Raw genomic sequence first — 18,303 nt, forward strand, 5'->3', positions numbered from 1 at the left:
TTTTTATGGCCGGATGCCCTTCCTGACGCCAACCCTTGGTCACACTCTTACGATGCGCAGGGATACAGTGTGCCTATTCTGAATCGGGGTACACACGGGGATCATTCATCCCAGCAAGCTGGTACTCAATTTGCCAACCTCGGAAGGATGACAGGCTGAGTCAACCCCCCTGGCGTTAATTCAGCGATCGACCGGGATTCAAAACCAAGGATCCTAGGATCCCAGGCCGGCACCCTAACCGCTAAGCCAACACCAGGCTAAGCCAACACCAAGCCTTGCGGGCCCCATGACAATCATGGTTCCCTGTTTTTGGCAATGTTTTTATGGCCGGATGCCCTTCCTGACGCCAACCCTTGGTCGCCTCTTTCGATGCACAGGGATATATATATATAAATACACACTTTTATTTATATATATATATATATATATATATATATATATATATATATATATATATATATATATATACACATGTATGTATTGTAAATACTTTAACACAACAAAATACGAAAAAAGTCGAGTGGTGTGAATGCTTCCTGAAGGCATTGTGTGTGTGTGTATATGTATATACATGTGTATATATATATATATATACACATAATTATATATATATATATATATATATATATATATATATATATATATATATATATATATATATATATATATATATATATATATATATGTATATATATATATATATATATATATATATATATATATACACACATGTATATACATATACACACACACACACAATGCCTTCAGGAAGCATTCACACCGCTCGACTTCATATTTTGCTGTGTTCAAGCCTGAATTTTAAATGGTTTAATTTAGTTGTCACAGATCTACACAGAATAATACCCCACAATATCAAAGTGGACTTTTATTTATTTATTTATTTTTACAAAATGGTGTAAATTTTACAAATATGCTGTCACGTGCAAAAATATTTTTAAAAAGATAATTAAAAATGAAATACAGAAATATCTAATTTACACAAGTATTCAACAAAACTTTATTTATATATTCAAATTAAAGTCTGGGCTTTTACTGGGCCACTGAAGGACTTTCACGGTCTTGTTCTGGAGCTATTCCAGTTTTGCTCTGGCTGTATGCTTGGGATCATTGTCCTGTTGAAACATAAATCTTTGCTGTAGTCGAAGGACTTTTGCACCATGGAGCAGGTTCTCCTCAAGGATTTGCCTGTATTTGGCTCCATTCATTGTTCCCTCTATCATTACAAGTCTCCCAGTCCCTGCCACTGAAAAGCATCCCCATAGCATGATACTGCCACCACCATGCTTCACAATCCAAATTTTTGTTTTTGGTGAAGATCCAAATTTGGATCCGAGAATTTTTTTATGCGATTCTTCACCATTGAGTGACAGGGCTAAGAACGATATACAGGATATTCCAAAAAGATCCGGACAACTTTGGTTGTTAATATATTTAGAACCACAAATTATAAAATGATACCCTTTGGTTTATATGATACAGAAACTCAAAGTTTTATGTGCACCATCAATTCACTTCAATGTGAGCTCCATTTGTCACGCGCAGGATATAAAGACTGTACACGACTTCTTGCCATGTTTACCTCAGCATGTTTGCATACACCAGTGCGCATGCAGCTGTGATCCGAGAACGAAGATCCTGCAGGTTTGCCACCTTGGTGATGTAGACAACATCTTTGACAAACCCCCACAGAATAAAATCAAGGGGGGTTATGTCTGGTTATTGTGGGGAACAGGCGGTTGGTCCGTTTTGGCCAATCCAACGACCTGGCAATTTTTCATTCAGGACGGCTTGAACGACTAAGGCCCAATGAGGGAGAGCGCCCTCCTGTCGAAAAATGACATGTGGTTGATTTTCTGGGACTTCGTTGAAATTTCTGGGACACTCACTCGTTCAACGTCTGCTGCACTTGTGCTTGGTCGACCAGTACTTTTCTGTTTCTGACAACTTCTCGTCTCCTTAATCCTCTTGTACCACTCTGATTATAGCCGCAATGGTGGATTCCTTCCATACCTTGTACATAAATTACACTGAGCTTGCATGTCAGATTTTGTTTCGATGAACCATTTGACGCACTGACGTTTCTCTTATGGAGTCCCCATTTTCTTTAACATTAAACCATCAGACCTGAAAATAAAGAATACTTTATGAGTGTCTGTATCATATAAAAAAGGGTATCATTGTGTAATTTGTGGTACTAAATAGATAAACAACAAAGTTGTCCAGGTCTTTTTGGAACAGTGTGTGTGTGTGTGTGTGTGTGTGTGTGTGTGTGTGTGTGTGTGTGTGTGTGTGTGTGTGTGTGTGTGTGTGTGTGTGTGTGTGTGTGTGTGTGTGTGTGTGTGTGTGTGTGTGTGTGTGTGTGTGTGTGTGTGTGTGTATATATATATATATATATATATATATATATACATACGGCCTACCAGTGGGAAACAAAATGTAAACTGTCCAGCTTGGCGCAGATATGCGTTCTACCAAGTGCCATTGCAGTTTTATACAATAGAATTCCATGGTACTGGCACCTTATACTGTGCAGTATCTTTTAACACTTTTATGACCAAGCGACCAATATCCCTAAACTCCAAGGTGGTATCTTCGATATTTTCCTGACAATTTTTGATTACTTTATATTTGTACATTAGCAAACATTGTAGCAAACACTGTGCAAGAGCTTTTGTCATTTCCAAAACTACCCACGCTGGAGGAGAGGTTATTGCATTTGGGTCTGTTTGTCCACACAAAACGCGAGTAGATCTATTAATCACGTATCAAAATGTGTTTACGTATATTCATTACATACTATTGGAACGCAAGTACATCTATTTATGTGAGTGCATCTATTATTTACGGATTGAAAGGTATTAATTACATCGATTATGACATCCACTACTGAAGGTGAATGGAGATGATGTTTTCACCCCTGTCTGTTTGTTTGTGAACATGACATTTCAAAAAGTTATGGACGGATTCGGCCAAAATTTGGTGGAGAGGTTGGGTATGTGACATGGACGAAATGAAGAGATTTTGGTGAAGATCCAAATCCGGATGCGAGATGGTTTTATATTTGTAAGTGATTCTTCACCATTGAGTGTTGGGCCAAAAACGATATATAACATGATATTTCAAAAAGTTGAGGGCAGATTATGACAAAACTAGGTGGATGAGTTGGGTGTGTGATGATAAGTCGATTAGATTCTGGTTCAGGTCCAAATCCAAATCTGGCCCATCATTGGGATACAAACCGTAAACTGTCTTCAGCCTGGCAGAGGTATGCTGTCTACCGAGTGCCGTTCTAGTTAATCAAGTAACACACCAGCATACAAACATCACACAAAACAAATCCTGGCAAGGGTCTGCAATCTCTCATTGCACTTAGTTTTTACCCCAACTGGGCTTTGGCCTGGTGAGCTTATGCGATTGAGAAGTGTCCGTAGGTAAGTCAGTGAGTGAGTCTGTAAACACTTCAGACATGATTGCATGAACCAAACACTTCGTCACAAGCTTCATATCTGATGCCTAATGAAGGTGTATTGACCGCATCGAAATCTGCACTCATTAAGGGGGTCCACAGGAGTGTTTTGACCCCCAAAATAGGTATGCCTAACAAAGGTGTGAATATGAATGAATGATCGTTTTAAGGCCATTTTCCCCACTAGAGCGGAGGTTAGCCTTGCGGGCCCCATGACAATCATGGTTCCCTGTTTGAGGCAATGTTTTTATGGCCGGATGCCCTTCCTGACGCCAACCCTTGGTCACGCTCTTACGATGCGCAGGGATATGGTGTACCTATTCTAAATCGGGGTACACACCGTGATCATTCATCCCAGCAAGCTGGTACTCAATTTGCCGACCTCGGAAGGATGACAGGCTGAGTCAACCCCCCCTGGCGTTAATTCAGCGATCGACCGGGATTCGAACCCAGGATCCTAGGATCCCAAGCCGGCACCCTAACCGCTAAGCCAACACCAGGGATATGCCTAACAAAGGTGTATTGACAAATATTATTGAAAATGTAAGTGGGGTGACAGAACTTTTGGGATCAACCAATACAGATGCCACTCTGATACTAGCTCATGGATGGACTGAGTGTTGAATAACTTAGGACAAGCTAGTAAATTCTTCAAAGAGGATATGTTTTTGATCACCCAGCTGGCACCTTGTCACAACTACAACAGCTAAACAAGTTCATTTGTGATTACTGAGCATCATTTTGCACGAAAATATTTTTGGCAAGGTGTATCCAGATATAAATGTTTATGTTTGCATTTGTGCATCAAGCTGCAACACAAGCTTCTTTCATAATATTTTACGTTGGAATTATGGTTCAGTCTGATTTGTGTGCAGCACTTGGCTGCTGGCTGCAGAATATGGAGAGGGGGTTGGCCTGAATCACCTATGTACTTTTTTTTGTATACAGAATCGAGGCTTGTGAAAGAGCTAACACATTGAACATGAAAACATGCACAGACACATAAAACGTGCAATGAAGGCAGCGGGAGACGGGGGGGGGGGGGGGGGTTGAAGGAGGGGGAAGGGGGAGAGAGGGAAGCACACAAGCACAACAACAGAATGGAACAGGGACGTCGGTAGATATGTGGAAGGGGGAAGGCTGGGGGAGGAGGAAGGGGTACACGGTATAAAGCAAATGAACACACACACACACACACACACACACACACACACACACACACACACACACACACACACACACACACACACACACACACACACACACACACACATTAAAGGCCATTTTCCCTGCTAGAGCAGGGGTTAGCCTTGCGGTCCCCATGACAATCTTCTCCATTTTGCCCTATTTTCTGAATCTCTCCTTGTTAACCCCCTTGCCCGCATTTCTTCTTCCACCATCTTTAGCCAAGTCTTTCTCGGTCTTCCCCGTCTTCTACTTCCTTCTACATTCATTTCCATCACTCTTCTCAACCAGTCACTTTCATCCTTCCTCAACACATGACCAAACCATCTCAACCTGTTCCTCTTCACAGCATCAATCACAGGCTCTATTCCCATCATCTTTCGCAATTCATCATTTGTCTTCCTCTCTCTCAACGATACTCCGCACATCCGTCGAACCATTCGCATTTCCACCCTTTCCAACCTTCGTTGCTGCTCTACGTTCATTACCCATGTCTCGCTCCCATAAATCATAACACTTCTCACACATGCAGCATAGACCTTTCCCTTCAGCTTAAACGACACTCCCCTCATCAGCACGCCACTCAATTCCCGAAACTTCTTCCATGCACATCTCACTCGAGCAACCGTTGCCGAGTCTGATCCACCTTCTCCATTCAGCATTTCTCCGAGGTAGCAAAATGTTTTCACACGTTCCAGCTTCACGCCGTCTCCAAGATCCAACTCAACATTTCCTCCATCTGCAGCTCCCTCTGTGCACACCTTACATTTGAATGTAGCTGCCACACTGGTTAATGACCCTCTCAGACCACTACATTTTTGATGAACCCACTCAGCGCACATTGTACACTGAATGGAGTTCACTCCGACACCCTTCCTACACACAGCACAGGGCCACTTCCCAGTTCTTTCCACCTCACCACATGCTTTACCACTTGCCATCACCTTCGTCTTCCCGATATTCACCTTCAGACCTTTTGTCTCCATACATTCCTTCCACGTGTTCATCTTTTCCTCCAGTCCATCCATACTTTCCGCAATCAACACCAGATCATCTGCATACAACAACTCCCACGGTAAACCCTCCTTCACGTTCTGAGCCAGCACCTCCATCACAGCTACAAATAGTAGTGGACTTAGTACCGACCCCTGATGCACTCCCACCTTCACCTCAAACTCACCACTGTTCCCATCCTTCGTCCTTACAGCTGTGCGCGCTCTTTTGTACATTGCCATCACTACTCTGATCAACCATTCCTCCCCTCCTAACTTCCTCAATGCCCATGTCAATACTTTGCGTGGAACCCGATCGAATGCTTTCTCCAGATCAACAAACCCAAGAAACAACTTCTTCCTCTTCTCCATGTACTTCTCCTGCAACTGCCTCACAATGAAAAGCGCGTCTGTCGTTCCTCTTCCTGGCATGAATCCAAACTGCATTTCGTCGATCTTCACTTTCTTCCTTATCCTCCTCTCCAACACCCTTTCCAATACCTTCATTCCATGCTCCAATAACTTTATCGCTCGGTACGAGCCACACTCCAGAGGGTCACCTTTCCCCTTGTATAGAGGGACGAGGGTACTCAGTTCTCATTCCACTGGAATGCGGCCTTCTTTCACCACCAGATTACAGATCTCTGTCATTCTCTTCACACCCCAACTTCCTGCTGCCTTCAACATATCTCCCACAACTCCCGTCGGACCTCCTGCTTTTCTACCCTTCATTGCTTTTATCGCTTCCTCAACTTCCTTCTCAGTTATCTTCTCTGCCGGTCCTAAAACTGGGTTACTCTCTATGTTGCCATCCCATTCATTCTCTGTATTCAACAGCATTTCCATAAATCTTTTCCATCTTCCTTTAATTCCATCTGGGTCGACAACGATTTGTCCCACTTCATCCTTCAAGCAACTCACCCCCATCACATCGCACCTCTCTTTCGCTATCTGCTTTGCAATCCTGAATACTGCTTTCTGACCCTCTTCCGAATCAAAGCGTTCTCCGAACATTTTCCTACATGCCTCCTGCGCCTTTGCTACCTCTTTCTTTGCAGCCTTCCTAGCTGCCTTATAAATTTCATGCTCTGCTGTTTCTGCTCCCGTACCCTTCGCCTTCTGCCACTCCTTGAACTTCTTCCTCTTCTCGTCAATCCTCCTTCCAACTTCATCATCCCACCACCATGTTTCCGAGTGCCTCGGTGGTCCTTTTGTCCATCCACATACCTCACCAACGGCTCCCAACAGACTAGCTTTCATTGACATCCAACCACTTTCAAGCTCAACCACATCATCCTCGACCCTACTCAGCCTCTCTTTTAATGCCTCCCTTACTGTAACCTCTTTCAACCTCCACACCTTCATTCTCGGTTGGTACTTCACCCGCCGAGCTCTCCTCGCACCTTTCACCCTTACATCGCAGACAACCAAGTGGTGCTGTGAAACAGCCTCCTCCCCCGGGATCACCTTTGTGTCCCGGAGGTGCCCCCTATCTCGCCTACGCACCATCAGGTAGTCAACGGTTGTCATCGACCCACCTGACGTGTATGTAACAAGCTCATTATCCTCTTTCTGGAACAGAGTATAAAGCAAATGAACACTTCTAGGAATTGCAGGAACGAAATTGGGGAGTGAAAGGCAGATTTGGGGTGTTTTAACAGGGGTAGAAAAGATCAAGGTTTTGGATGGGGGAAGATAAGAGATGGTGGTGAACAGCTGTTTTAAAGAAATGGAGGGAGGAGTGGGATTGAAGAGAGTGTGGAGGTTTGTTCCAGAGGCGGGAGAAAAGAGGAATGAAGGAGTGAAGGTGAGCAGAGAGTCTTGATTTGGGCAGTTTTGCCAGAAGAGGGTTGCTGGCAAATCTTGTGCGTCCTGCAGGAATATTTGGGGGACAGAGCACAGACAGAGCAGGGGGAGCAAGGCCAGAGTGGAGTCTGCAGAAGACAGAAAGACCACCACCTGCCTGCGGTGAGAGAGAAAGGCCCTCAGAATCAGCTTCATCGCGGGAGATACCAATGATTCTGAAAGCTTTGGTTTCAACAGCATGAAGCCGAGCAAGGTGCGAGGCAGGAGCACCAGCCCAGATGGGAGAGCAGTATTCCATGGAGCTGCGGATGAAAGCTTTGTATGTTGAGGAGCTCAGAAGTGCCCAGAAAGGACTTCACACGATGGAGGATGCCCAGTCAGCGACTGGCTTTGGAGGCCAGCTGGGAAATGTTGTTTTCCCAGGAAAGATCATGGCAGATATTGAGACCCAAAAGCTTGAGTGACAGAACTTCTTCAAGACGATTGTTCAGGAAGTAGATGGGAGGGTTGTCCAGATGGTCTTTTCGGAGAGATAAAGTGAGAGTGCGAGATATGTCAGGATTAAAAGACATGTTCCATTTATTTGACCAGTTTGTGATTTTATCCAGGTCCGCAGAGAGTGAAGAGGCTGCTGGCTGTCAATCTGAGGATTGAGATATGGAGCGGCAGAGGGTGGAGTCATCAGCAAAGAGAAAGAGAGGATTTTCCAGAGAGTCGGAGAGATCATTAATGAAGACCAGAAAAAGCACAGGGCCCAGAACACTGCCTTGAGGAACTCCAGCCTGAACAGGAAGAGGCGTTGAGAGAATTCTATTCAGTGCCACACGTTGACTGACTGCGACCAGAAAGGAAGTCCACAAGCCATGAGTGGATGTTTCCATGGATACCATTTGAGGAGAGTTTGGTGATCAGGGTGGGGTGCCAGACCGTATCGAAGGCACGAGATATGTCGAGGGTGACACCTCTGATTTCCTGTTTGGCATTGAGGACCTCCATCCATTGTTGAGACAGCAGAAGCAGCATGTCCAGAGTAGAATGACCTGGTCTGAATCCAAATTGATGATCCGAGATCAAGCCATTTGAGAAGAGGAAGGATTTGATGTCAGAAGTGATGATGGATTCCATGACCTTGCTGATTATTGGGAGCAGGCCGATTGGTCTGTAGTTGCAAGGATCTGTTTTTACACCTTTGTGTAAAGCGGTAATGTTGGCTGTTTTCCAAACAGATGGCAGATGACCTTGAGCAAAAGAGAGGGTGAAAAGAATTGAGAGAGGGTGTGAAAGAGTGGCAGAGCAGGATTTTAGGACCCGTGGGCTGATGCCGTCTGGTCCAGTTGCAGAATCAGAGTCGAGGCTTGACAGAAACTTCTCCACCTTGTCAGGAGAGAAGGACACAGAGTTCAGGAGCAGTTGGGTTCGACTGACTGGGTAATGTGGGTGCAGAGAGAGATGGGTTTGGGACACAAGATTTTGAGGCAACACAGAGTTGAGGCATTACGTTTGTCACGTGCAGTGTCAGCTGTGTTAGTGTTGCAGCATAGCAAACCTGTTGTGCATTTTGTGATACAAGCACCAAATTTGGTACACTAGTAGACTATCATATTATGAAAAGATCTGGATATTGGGCCATCTCAGATTCAGAGATTTTATTTTTGCAAGATTTCGATTCGATTGGGATCGAAGAGAACACCTTCTTCGTCTTCTGTACAGTGAAGTTGCCAGCCCTGAATTCTCTGGCTACATCTGGGTGCTTCATTGGGAGTGCAACCGTGTCCCTCAGGTGAACAGGGACCCACCTGGCATAGTGTGTGTGGTCTAAGGCATGGAACCATGGGACCAGTTCCGTCAGGGCATCAAGGTACGTCGTGAATGAAGCCTGCCGCAGAGAACGCACGTAGACCAGTACCAACATCTCTAGTTCCAGCACAGTTGCCCAGTACTGAAAGTTGGGAATGTCTTCTCCTCTCTGGTGACACCAGTCTTCGAACTCAGGCAGGTCTTCTGCATCATCAGCATATGCAATACAGTGGCGTTCATACGCACGGTGTTGCAGGATGTGCAGTGCCGCTGCAGTGATTTGATGAGCTCTTCTTGTGCGGGTGACGTGGGCAGCTCGTAGGAAGGAGTCGGCCGTCCCTGGCGTTGCAATCTCAGCTTGCAAAATCTGCAAATCTTGCAAAAATCAAATCTCTGAATCTGAGATGGCCTAATATCCAGATCTTTTCATAATATGATAGTCTACTAGTGTGCCAAATTTGGTGCTTGTATCACAAAATGCACAATTCTTTTGAATATTTGGGCTAAGCCGCCCCACTATGTAGCCATTTGAGGTAAGGGAGGGGATGGAGGGGAACAAACACCAGAAACAGATTTGACCAGACACCACCAGGATTTGGAGGAGGGAGACAGGTTTGAGAGTTCAGTCTTGAGAGTAGAGAGGAAGTGTTTCCTGGCTCTCCTGAGGGTAGATGCACACTTGTCCCAAGCTTTGTGAAAGGAACTGAGATTGCCTTCAGTTGGATTAGCCTTCCAAGAGGCAAAGGCAAGTTGTTTCAGGGCAACTGCCTCACCACAAGATTCAGTGTGCCATGGACGGGAGGAAGGGTATGACAACTGAAGACGAGATGGGATAAATCTGTGCATGAGAGAGAGCAGTTTACTTTGGAAGAATTCCCAGAAAGAGTTGATGTCAGAGGCAGTAGAGATGGCAGACCAGTCCAGATGATTGATGGCTGCTTGAAGACCATGCCAGTCGGCCTGAGTGAAATGCCAGACTCGTCGATGCTGAGGAGGCTCTCTGAGAATGGCCAAAGAGAGATATCCACTTTAACAAGCAAATGATCAGAAGAACCGATTGGAGCATAAGAAGAGCAGCAGACATTTGCAGGGAAGTTGGTCATAACCAAATCTAGAAGAGAAGATGCTCCGTTGACTGAGATCTGGGTCGGGAAATTGACAGATTGTGTCAGTCCCAATGAGTCACAGAAGTCCTTTGCTGAGATGCCATGGCTGGTGAGAGCGGTACCCACACCCAGCCAGCTGGCATGATAACAGTTGAAGTCACCACATATGAGGAAGAGAGAGTTGGGATGAGTGGATAGAAGTTGGTCCATGTTGTCAGACAGCGAGATGTAAATGGAGTCATCACTGTTTGGAGCACTGTACAGAACACATAGCGGAGAGGAAGCCGTAGCCAGAGGTACCCCTGGGGGTGGGGTGGAGAGAGGGCAGTGCAAGGAGAGTGAGGAAGAGAGTGTTTACTAAAGATAGCAACCCCACCACCAGGACAAGGCTCAGGTCTATCATACCGCAGGACGGAGTAACCAGGAAGAGATATTAAGGAATCAGAGACATCTTGAAGGAGGAAAGTTTCTGTTAAGCAGATTACATCTGGTTTGTCAGAAGCAACCTGTATGGAGAGATCAATCAGGTTTGAGTGAAGGCCCCGGATGTTTGGGTCCATCCCGTTAAGGAAGAGGGAGGGGGAGCATCGGGTGCAGGACAGGGGAGGGGAGGGGTAGGGTAAGATAAGGTGAGAGGGTGAGGTAGTGAGAGCTGTTGATAGTGTGTCAGAGATTGCAGAGGAATTTGGAGAAAGGGAAGGATGAGGAGGCCAAAAGGTTTGATGGTGATGGGATGAGGCACACTGAGGTGTTGTTTGAGGGGGGGGGGGGGGCAGAGCAAAGTAGGAGGTTGGTGGAGGTGAAGGTATGAGATGGAAGGGAGAGGAAGTGGGGTGGAGGCAGCTTTGAGGAGGAGAGGGGCGGAGGGAGAATTGGAGAAAGATGGTAGGGAGGGGGGACGTGGGGGTGGGGGATAGGGGAAGAGAAGGTAGAAAGGAAGAACTGTACGAGATTGAATATTTTTTTGAAGTGGAATGATTTGAAGGGGAAATTGAAAAAAGCCTTTTAAATAGGATGAAAAACAGCATGTTGTAATATACCATTGAATAAAATACTGCAGGGGAAAGTTTAAACATATTTAAATAATATTTAAACAAAACAGTGAAAAACAATCTGAGAAAAGTCCCTGAAGTGAGGGTGTGGATCTGAGAAAGAAGGAGAAAGGGTTGAATGAGTATGGTTGAAATTATAATTGGAAAGGTGAGAGCTGGAGAGGTAGAAGAAAAATGCACGTGGTTGTGGGCGGGGACCGCGAGGAGAGAAGGAAATAGTAAAGTAATGTTTTTTATTTATTTAAAACGTTAGACAAAGGGTAAGATGTTCGGGGGAGGTAGGGGGAGAAAAGAAAATCAAAGAAAAAGCAAATACAGCGAAGGAAAGAACTTAAATTTACAAAATACCGACAGGGGGAGGGAGCCTAGAGGGACCAGGCCGTGCACGCTGTACGATACAGAAAACGATCAATTACACACGTTTGCACGAATTACAAAGCAAGACTACCAAGAAAAACGCAGTAACACATACACTAAAATAACCAGTGGAAATTTAACAAAGACACGAATGGGAAAATACTTGAACTTTGATGACGTGGAGAGCTTGAAGAACGCTTCCTTGCCAAAGGAACCGGAAGCTCTTTGCAAAAGCCTTCATGGCATTAACGTACACAGCAAGTAATGCAATCACACAGGGTCCCAACTTAATGTGCCATCTAAGAGTTAATTCACTCATCCATGCCCCATGATATATACAGAGTGTTGGTTATGCTGAAGCAGTTTCTTTGGCAAGGGTTACAATCCTGGAGGGTCACCACTGATGCAGGGTACTAGACAAAGTGGAGGACTTTAAAATTTAGCCAAGGTGCCAGCGATGGGTCAACGACTTTTTGCAAAGGACGGTGGGATCTTTCACATCCACCAAATAATGCCAGCAGACAGGACATCCAGTTTAGCATCCACTCGAGCAACAACGCACACACGGATATATTGTCCTGCATGAGAAACACCAGGGTGATAGTTTATAGCTGGGCTGATATTTGAACCCAGGCTAAACAGCTCAGAGGCGAGCAACCTGAGATTGCACACTCTGACTCGTTACTGCAACACACCACCAGAGAAACACCATAGAGACGGTTTATCGTTAGGTTGGCAATCACAGACGAGACAGCTAAAAGACAAGAGAGCTAACAATGATCTATCCTGCCAACCTTTATGATTTATTAATGCTGCAGCAGTAGAACAAAAGAATAAACAATGATTCGCATAAAATTGTACCTACGTCTGGCCAGATGAGGAAAAAAAGAAAGAAAAGAAAAAATCCAAATTTTGATATGAGCATTGATGACTGTGCCAGTCACAATTTGGGTCACTAGAAACGAGACACGAGGTAGTAAAAATATATTTGGCTGCAAGTCTAGCACTGCACCTGTTAAAACAAAGTGAAACTAGAACGGCACTCAATATAGCTCATACCTCCACCAGGCTGAACAGTTTACGTTTTGTATCCTACTGATGGGCCGGATCCCAATCTGGATCTTCACCGAAGTGGAATAAATGAGTCCTGTAACACAACCAACCTATCCACAAAGGTTCGTCTAAATCCGTCCAAATTTTTTTGATATATCGTGCTATACATCGTTTCTGGCCCTCTCTCTCAATGTTGAAGAATCGCTTCAAAAATTATTGTATCCAGATCGAGATCTTCAACAAAATAGAATCAATTCGTCCTGTTCAACACACTCAACCTGTCGAACAAGTTTTGCCCAAATTCATCAATAACTCTGAGATATCGTGCTCACAGAGAGACAGACATACAAAGAGGGGTGAGAACAACTTCTGTCCACCTTAGGCGGTGGAGGTAACTAGAAATAGCCATCAAAGATTGCAGACCCTCGCCAGAACGTTTTGGTAGGTTTTGTATGGCATTTGTGCACTGGTGTGTGTCGATGATGCATTGACTGCAAGTTTACATTCATACAGAGGACAAACAAAGCTTTTCGGTTTTATTATATAGATTCACATTCTAATCGTATGTATTTTATAGACGTACATACATTTTTTTAGTACAGACTTTATAGATGCACTCATATTCTTAATAGTGCATACCATGTAGGACATGCTCGCATTCTAATTGCACGTATTTTGAGGTACTCAATTGAAAAAAAGATTACACTATCTTTTTGTGTAACTAAGATAGTGCTTACCACAAGGTGTTTTTTGTGGTCTACATTAGCACATTATTTGCAGACAGACAGAACCAAACAAACAAACAAATATACAAAAAACGCTAACAAACCAGACCCAAATGCAACAAACTGGACCCAATCTCGAGGGTAATTATAGCAGCAATGTCAGCTGAAAAATACACTACAAATGCAATTTCAAATGACTGACCCTAGGTGCAAACAATACAATCATGGTCACAGCAAAGTATTTACACCTCCACTACTCCAAACAATAAATAAAAAGAATGGTTTATCCAACTGAAAAGAAAAATCTAATTTAAAAGTGGAATCACAGACCACAAAATCACAAAAGTCAAAGTACAGTAAAGAAAAAAAGCACAATGGATTAAGTTCAGCACACATCAATAACATCACTCAGCATGCCAAAGTGTTGAATGTGCCAGCAATATACACATGAGGTGCGGTCGTGCAGTGAACTACGGCACCCGATCAATAGTTTGAGAACAAAATGGTCCAACGTTCATCACGGATGCATTTGCTGCATGGGGATTAGGCAGGCGCTTAAATAATATTATTTTCACCTCATACCAGAGCATTTTATGGTGCAGCATCAAAAGCATTTGGCCAGATCGTGACAATGAGCGCAATAAAAAGTACAGCGTTTTGCAAAATGCAACACAAAACCATCTTTATCTATGTGATTCACTTTGGATTTGAATTTAATGGCTTGGATTGGGGAAAAGTTATATTTAACTTGATAATTGCAAGAGAGCAGATTATACTGGTGAGGCTTGTATATTAGGACTGATGACATTACTTGAAGCAGTGGTCAAACAGATTCAGAATACACATTCCATACATATGAGAGATCACAGCTGATGAACACCAACATTTCATACCTCCATGACCATTGAAATAGCAATGAGGAAGGAGACGAGGCAACAAATAGCTACAAAAGCCTCCCTCCTGTAGCTTCCATGGAGCTGTGAAGCAAAGAGATCCGAAACACCCGTAACAAAACCTTCCACTCCAACAAACTGCAGGCAAAGATGGGAAGCCATAACAAACTTGTCAATCATCTCTTTACCAGCAAGGCACATTCATTGAACATGTTTAAAAAGAAAAAAAAATGTTGGCAACAGTCAAATTGATAGTTCCAAACACAACAAAAATATTGGCATCTCCCGCAATGAAGCCGAAGCAAAAGGCACGTTCTCACAGGTTGGTGGCCTTCATTTTTTTTTAACTGCTTCTCCTCCAGTCTAGCCCCTCACCCTTCCAACTCTGAGGAACATGTTATTTCACAAACCCCCTCCTGGTTCACCTCCAAAATTAGTTTTACTGTAAAGCTCAACTCTCTTGTAGGCACTTCCAAAAACTGATGAACTGATTCGATTTTGGGATCAAAAAGTCAAAGGTCTAAGGGGGAGGAACATTGACATTCAGACAAAATGGTGGTGTCCAGCGATGCAACACCTGAGCTCACATCATCAAAGACTTTGATAAATTAATTCATCACTGGTTTGATTGAATGATTTGTTCATACATTTAATTTGATTGCTTTGAGTGATTATATTTGATTGCTTAGTGTACAAGTCTATTAATCAAAGTAATGACATTGTAGCTGTAACGTTGTATTGGAAATGATCCCACAATGTCATCAAACAATGTCATAATAAGCATACCGACAGAAAAGATAAACAGGGTAAAGTTCCCACGCTTCCTGGTTGTTGGTTATAAAAGGGAGAGGATACCCTTCTCATGTCCTTTTCTCAATACCGTGTGAGATCAAGTGTTCTGTGAAATCTAGTTCTCTTGGTTGTTGCATCCACTTGTAACCACACTACCAGTACATTGCCCTTTTACCTTCTATCTCCTCGCTCTTCCATGAATGGTGATTCATGCACAAAAAAAACCTGCTTGATTTCTGCACAAACAAGACATAAGTAGCGAGACACAACCCCCCAGTGGTTTGGGATAACATAAGCTTCCCTTTCTTACTGGTAAACAAAGTCCCACAAGGCCACTTGCCTGACTGTCGAGTCCCAACAGCAGAAGCATGACAAAGAAGAGTGCTGCCCACACGGGAGCAACAGGCATCATTGAGACAGCTTTAGGGTATGCAATAAAAGCTAGTCCAGGTCCTGAAAACAGATAATTTCGATAAAACTGGCTTCAAAATAACAATGAGGCTGCACATGATTGTCCTTGCCGTCAATAGGCATGAGCACAAACATCAGGGGATTTGATTGGATATCCAAATAATTCGTATACAGTATTTAGTGTCGCGTACTTACCCGATTCAGCGACTTTGGAAATGTCTATGCCTTGCTCATTGGCCATAAAACCGAGGGTAGCGAAGACAACAAAGCCAGCGAAGAAGCTCGTTCCGCTGTTGACGAGTGACAGCACAAAGGCATCCCTAGAACAAGGCCCGAGGACAAGTGTCTTTAAGGCAAGGCCTACGAAGCGCCCTGCAATCTCGATTCAGCTTTCAGACACCAATTGGCACAGCCACTTCTTCCTCTTGAGTGAGAACCAAATCCCATAGTTACGACGGTGTAGTAAGAAACGGATAGCCATGCTACTAAAATCTGTGCTATGCACTGTTGCCTTGAAGCAAAAATTCTCAAAATTAGATTAAAGCTTCACGATTAAAAATCATCAATGCTGAACATTAAAGGTTAGAATTTTCAAAGCAAGTGCAAATGAATTGGGTTCAATTTGCAACCTCCCTCCATGCAATTTGAAATATATATTTGATGAATTACACCAACAGGTAGAATTACAAGCAGATAAAACTGGAAAGCAAAAAATATATATATGGTAAAAATAAAAAGCAGAATAAAGTTCAAACACACAAGCTATTGAAAAAAGAAAAACATCGTTTTGTTCAGAAAAAGAACATTGCAAAAATAACGATAACAGCACTCAGTAGAGAGCATACCACCGCCTGGTGAACAGTTTACGTTTTGTATCCCACTGATCGGCGATGGATACTGGGGTGTGAAGAGAATGACAGATCTGTAATCTGGTGGTGAAAGAAGGCCGCATTCCAGTGTATTGGGAACTGAGTACCTTCGTCCCTCTATATAAGGGGAAAGGTGACCCTCTAGAGTGTGGCTCGTACGGAGCGATAAAGTTATTGGAGCATGGAATGAAGGTATTGGAAAGGGTGTTGGAGAGGAGGATAAGGAAGAAGGTGAAGATCGACGAAATGCAGTTTGGATTTATGCCAGAAAGAGGTACGACAGACGCGCTCTTTATTGTGAGGCAGTTGCAGGAGAAGTACGTGGAGAAGAGGAAGAAGTTGTTTATTGGGTTTGTTCATCTGGAGAAAGCATTCGATAGGGTTCCACGCGAAGTATTAACATGGGCATTGAGGAAGTTAGAAGTGGAGGAATGGTTGATCAGAGTAGTGATGGCAATGTACAAAAGAGCGCACACAGCTGTAAGGATGAAGGACGGGAACAGTGGTGAGTTTGAGGTGAAGGTGGGAGTGCATCAGGGGTCGGTACTAAGTCCACTACTATTTGTAGCTGTGATGGAGGTGCTGGCTCAGAACATAAAGGAGGGTTTACCGTGGGAGTTGTTGTATGCAGATGATCTGGTGTTGATTGCGGAAAGTATGGATGGACTGAAGGAAAAGATGAACAAGTGGAAGGAATGTATGGAGACAAAAGGTCTGAAGGTGAATATAGGAAAGACGAAGGTGATGGCAAGTGGTAAAGCATGTGGTGAGGTGGAAAGAACTGGGAAGTGGCCATGTGCTGTGTGCAGGAAGGGTGTCGGAGTGAACTCCATTCAATGTACAATGTGCGCTGAGTACGTTCATCAAAAATGTAGTGGTCTGAGAGGGTCATTAACCAGTGTGGCAGCTACATTCAAATGTAAGGTGTGCAGAGGGAGCTGCACATGGAGGAAATGTCGAGTTGGATCTTGGAGACGGCGTGAAGCTGGAAGGTGTGAAAACATTTTGCTACCTCGGAGACATGCTGAATGGAGAAGGTGGATCAGACTCGGCAACGGTTGCGAGAGTGAGATGTGCATGGAAGAAGTTTCGGGAACTGAGTGGCATGCTGACGAGGAGGGGAGTGTCGTTGAAGCTAAAGGGAAAGGGGTATGCTGCATGTGTGAGAAGTGTTATGATTTATGGGAGCGAGACATGGGTCATGAATGTAGAGCAGCAACAAAGGCTGGAAAGGGTGGAAATCCGAATGGTTCGGTGGATGTGCGGAGTATCGTTGAGAGAGAGGAAGACAAATGATGAATTGCGAAAGATGATGGGAATAGAGCCTGTGATTGATGCTGTGAAGAGGAGCAGGTTGAGATGGTTTGGTCATGTGTTGAGGAAGGATGAAAGGGACTCGTTGAGAAGAGTGATGAAAATGAATGTAGAAGGAAGTAGAGGACGGGAAGACCGAGAAAGACTTGGCTAAAGATGGTGGAAGAAAAATGCGGGCAAGGGGGTTATAACAAGGAGAGATGCAGAAAATAGGGCAAAATGGAGAAGATCGTCATGGGGACCGCAAGGCTAACCCCCGCTATAGCAGGGAAAATGGCCTTAAAATGCATGTTGTTGTTGTTGTTGTTGATAGGCGAGATATGATTTTGGACCTGAACCAAAATCTAATCAGCTCGTTCTCGTCACCGAACCAACTCGTCCACCAAGTTTATTCATAACTCGTCCATAACTTTTTTTTAATATGTTATATATCGCTTTTCACCCTCCCGGTGTGTACCCCGGTT

General features: G+C 44.0%; 1 protein-coding gene across 1 annotated transcript in view; it reads right to left on the minus strand.

Moving 5' to 3' along the window:
* Positions 1 to 18,303, minus strand: part of LOC137425156 (sodium- and chloride-dependent creatine transporter 1-like) — a 160,947-nt gene that overhangs the window by 34,892 nt on the left and 107,752 nt on the right. Inside the window, exons 7-9 of the mRNA XM_068113296.2 lie at positions 15,852 to 15,976; positions 15,586 to 15,698; positions 14,454 to 14,591 (exon numbers count right to left, since the gene is read on the minus strand). Of these exons, the coding sequence (XP_067969397.1) occupies positions 14,454 to 14,591; positions 15,586 to 15,698; positions 15,852 to 15,976 (376 nt within the window). The remainder of the gene's footprint in view (positions 1 to 14,453; positions 14,592 to 15,585; positions 15,699 to 15,851; positions 15,977 to 18,303) is intronic.

Source organism: Myxine glutinosa, chromosome 4 (genome assembly GCF_964187855.1).
Source record: "Myxine glutinosa chromosome 4, kmMyxGlut1.1, whole genome shotgun sequence".
Taxonomy (NCBI): Eukaryota; Metazoa; Chordata; class Myxini; order Myxiniformes; family Myxinidae; genus Myxine; species Myxine glutinosa.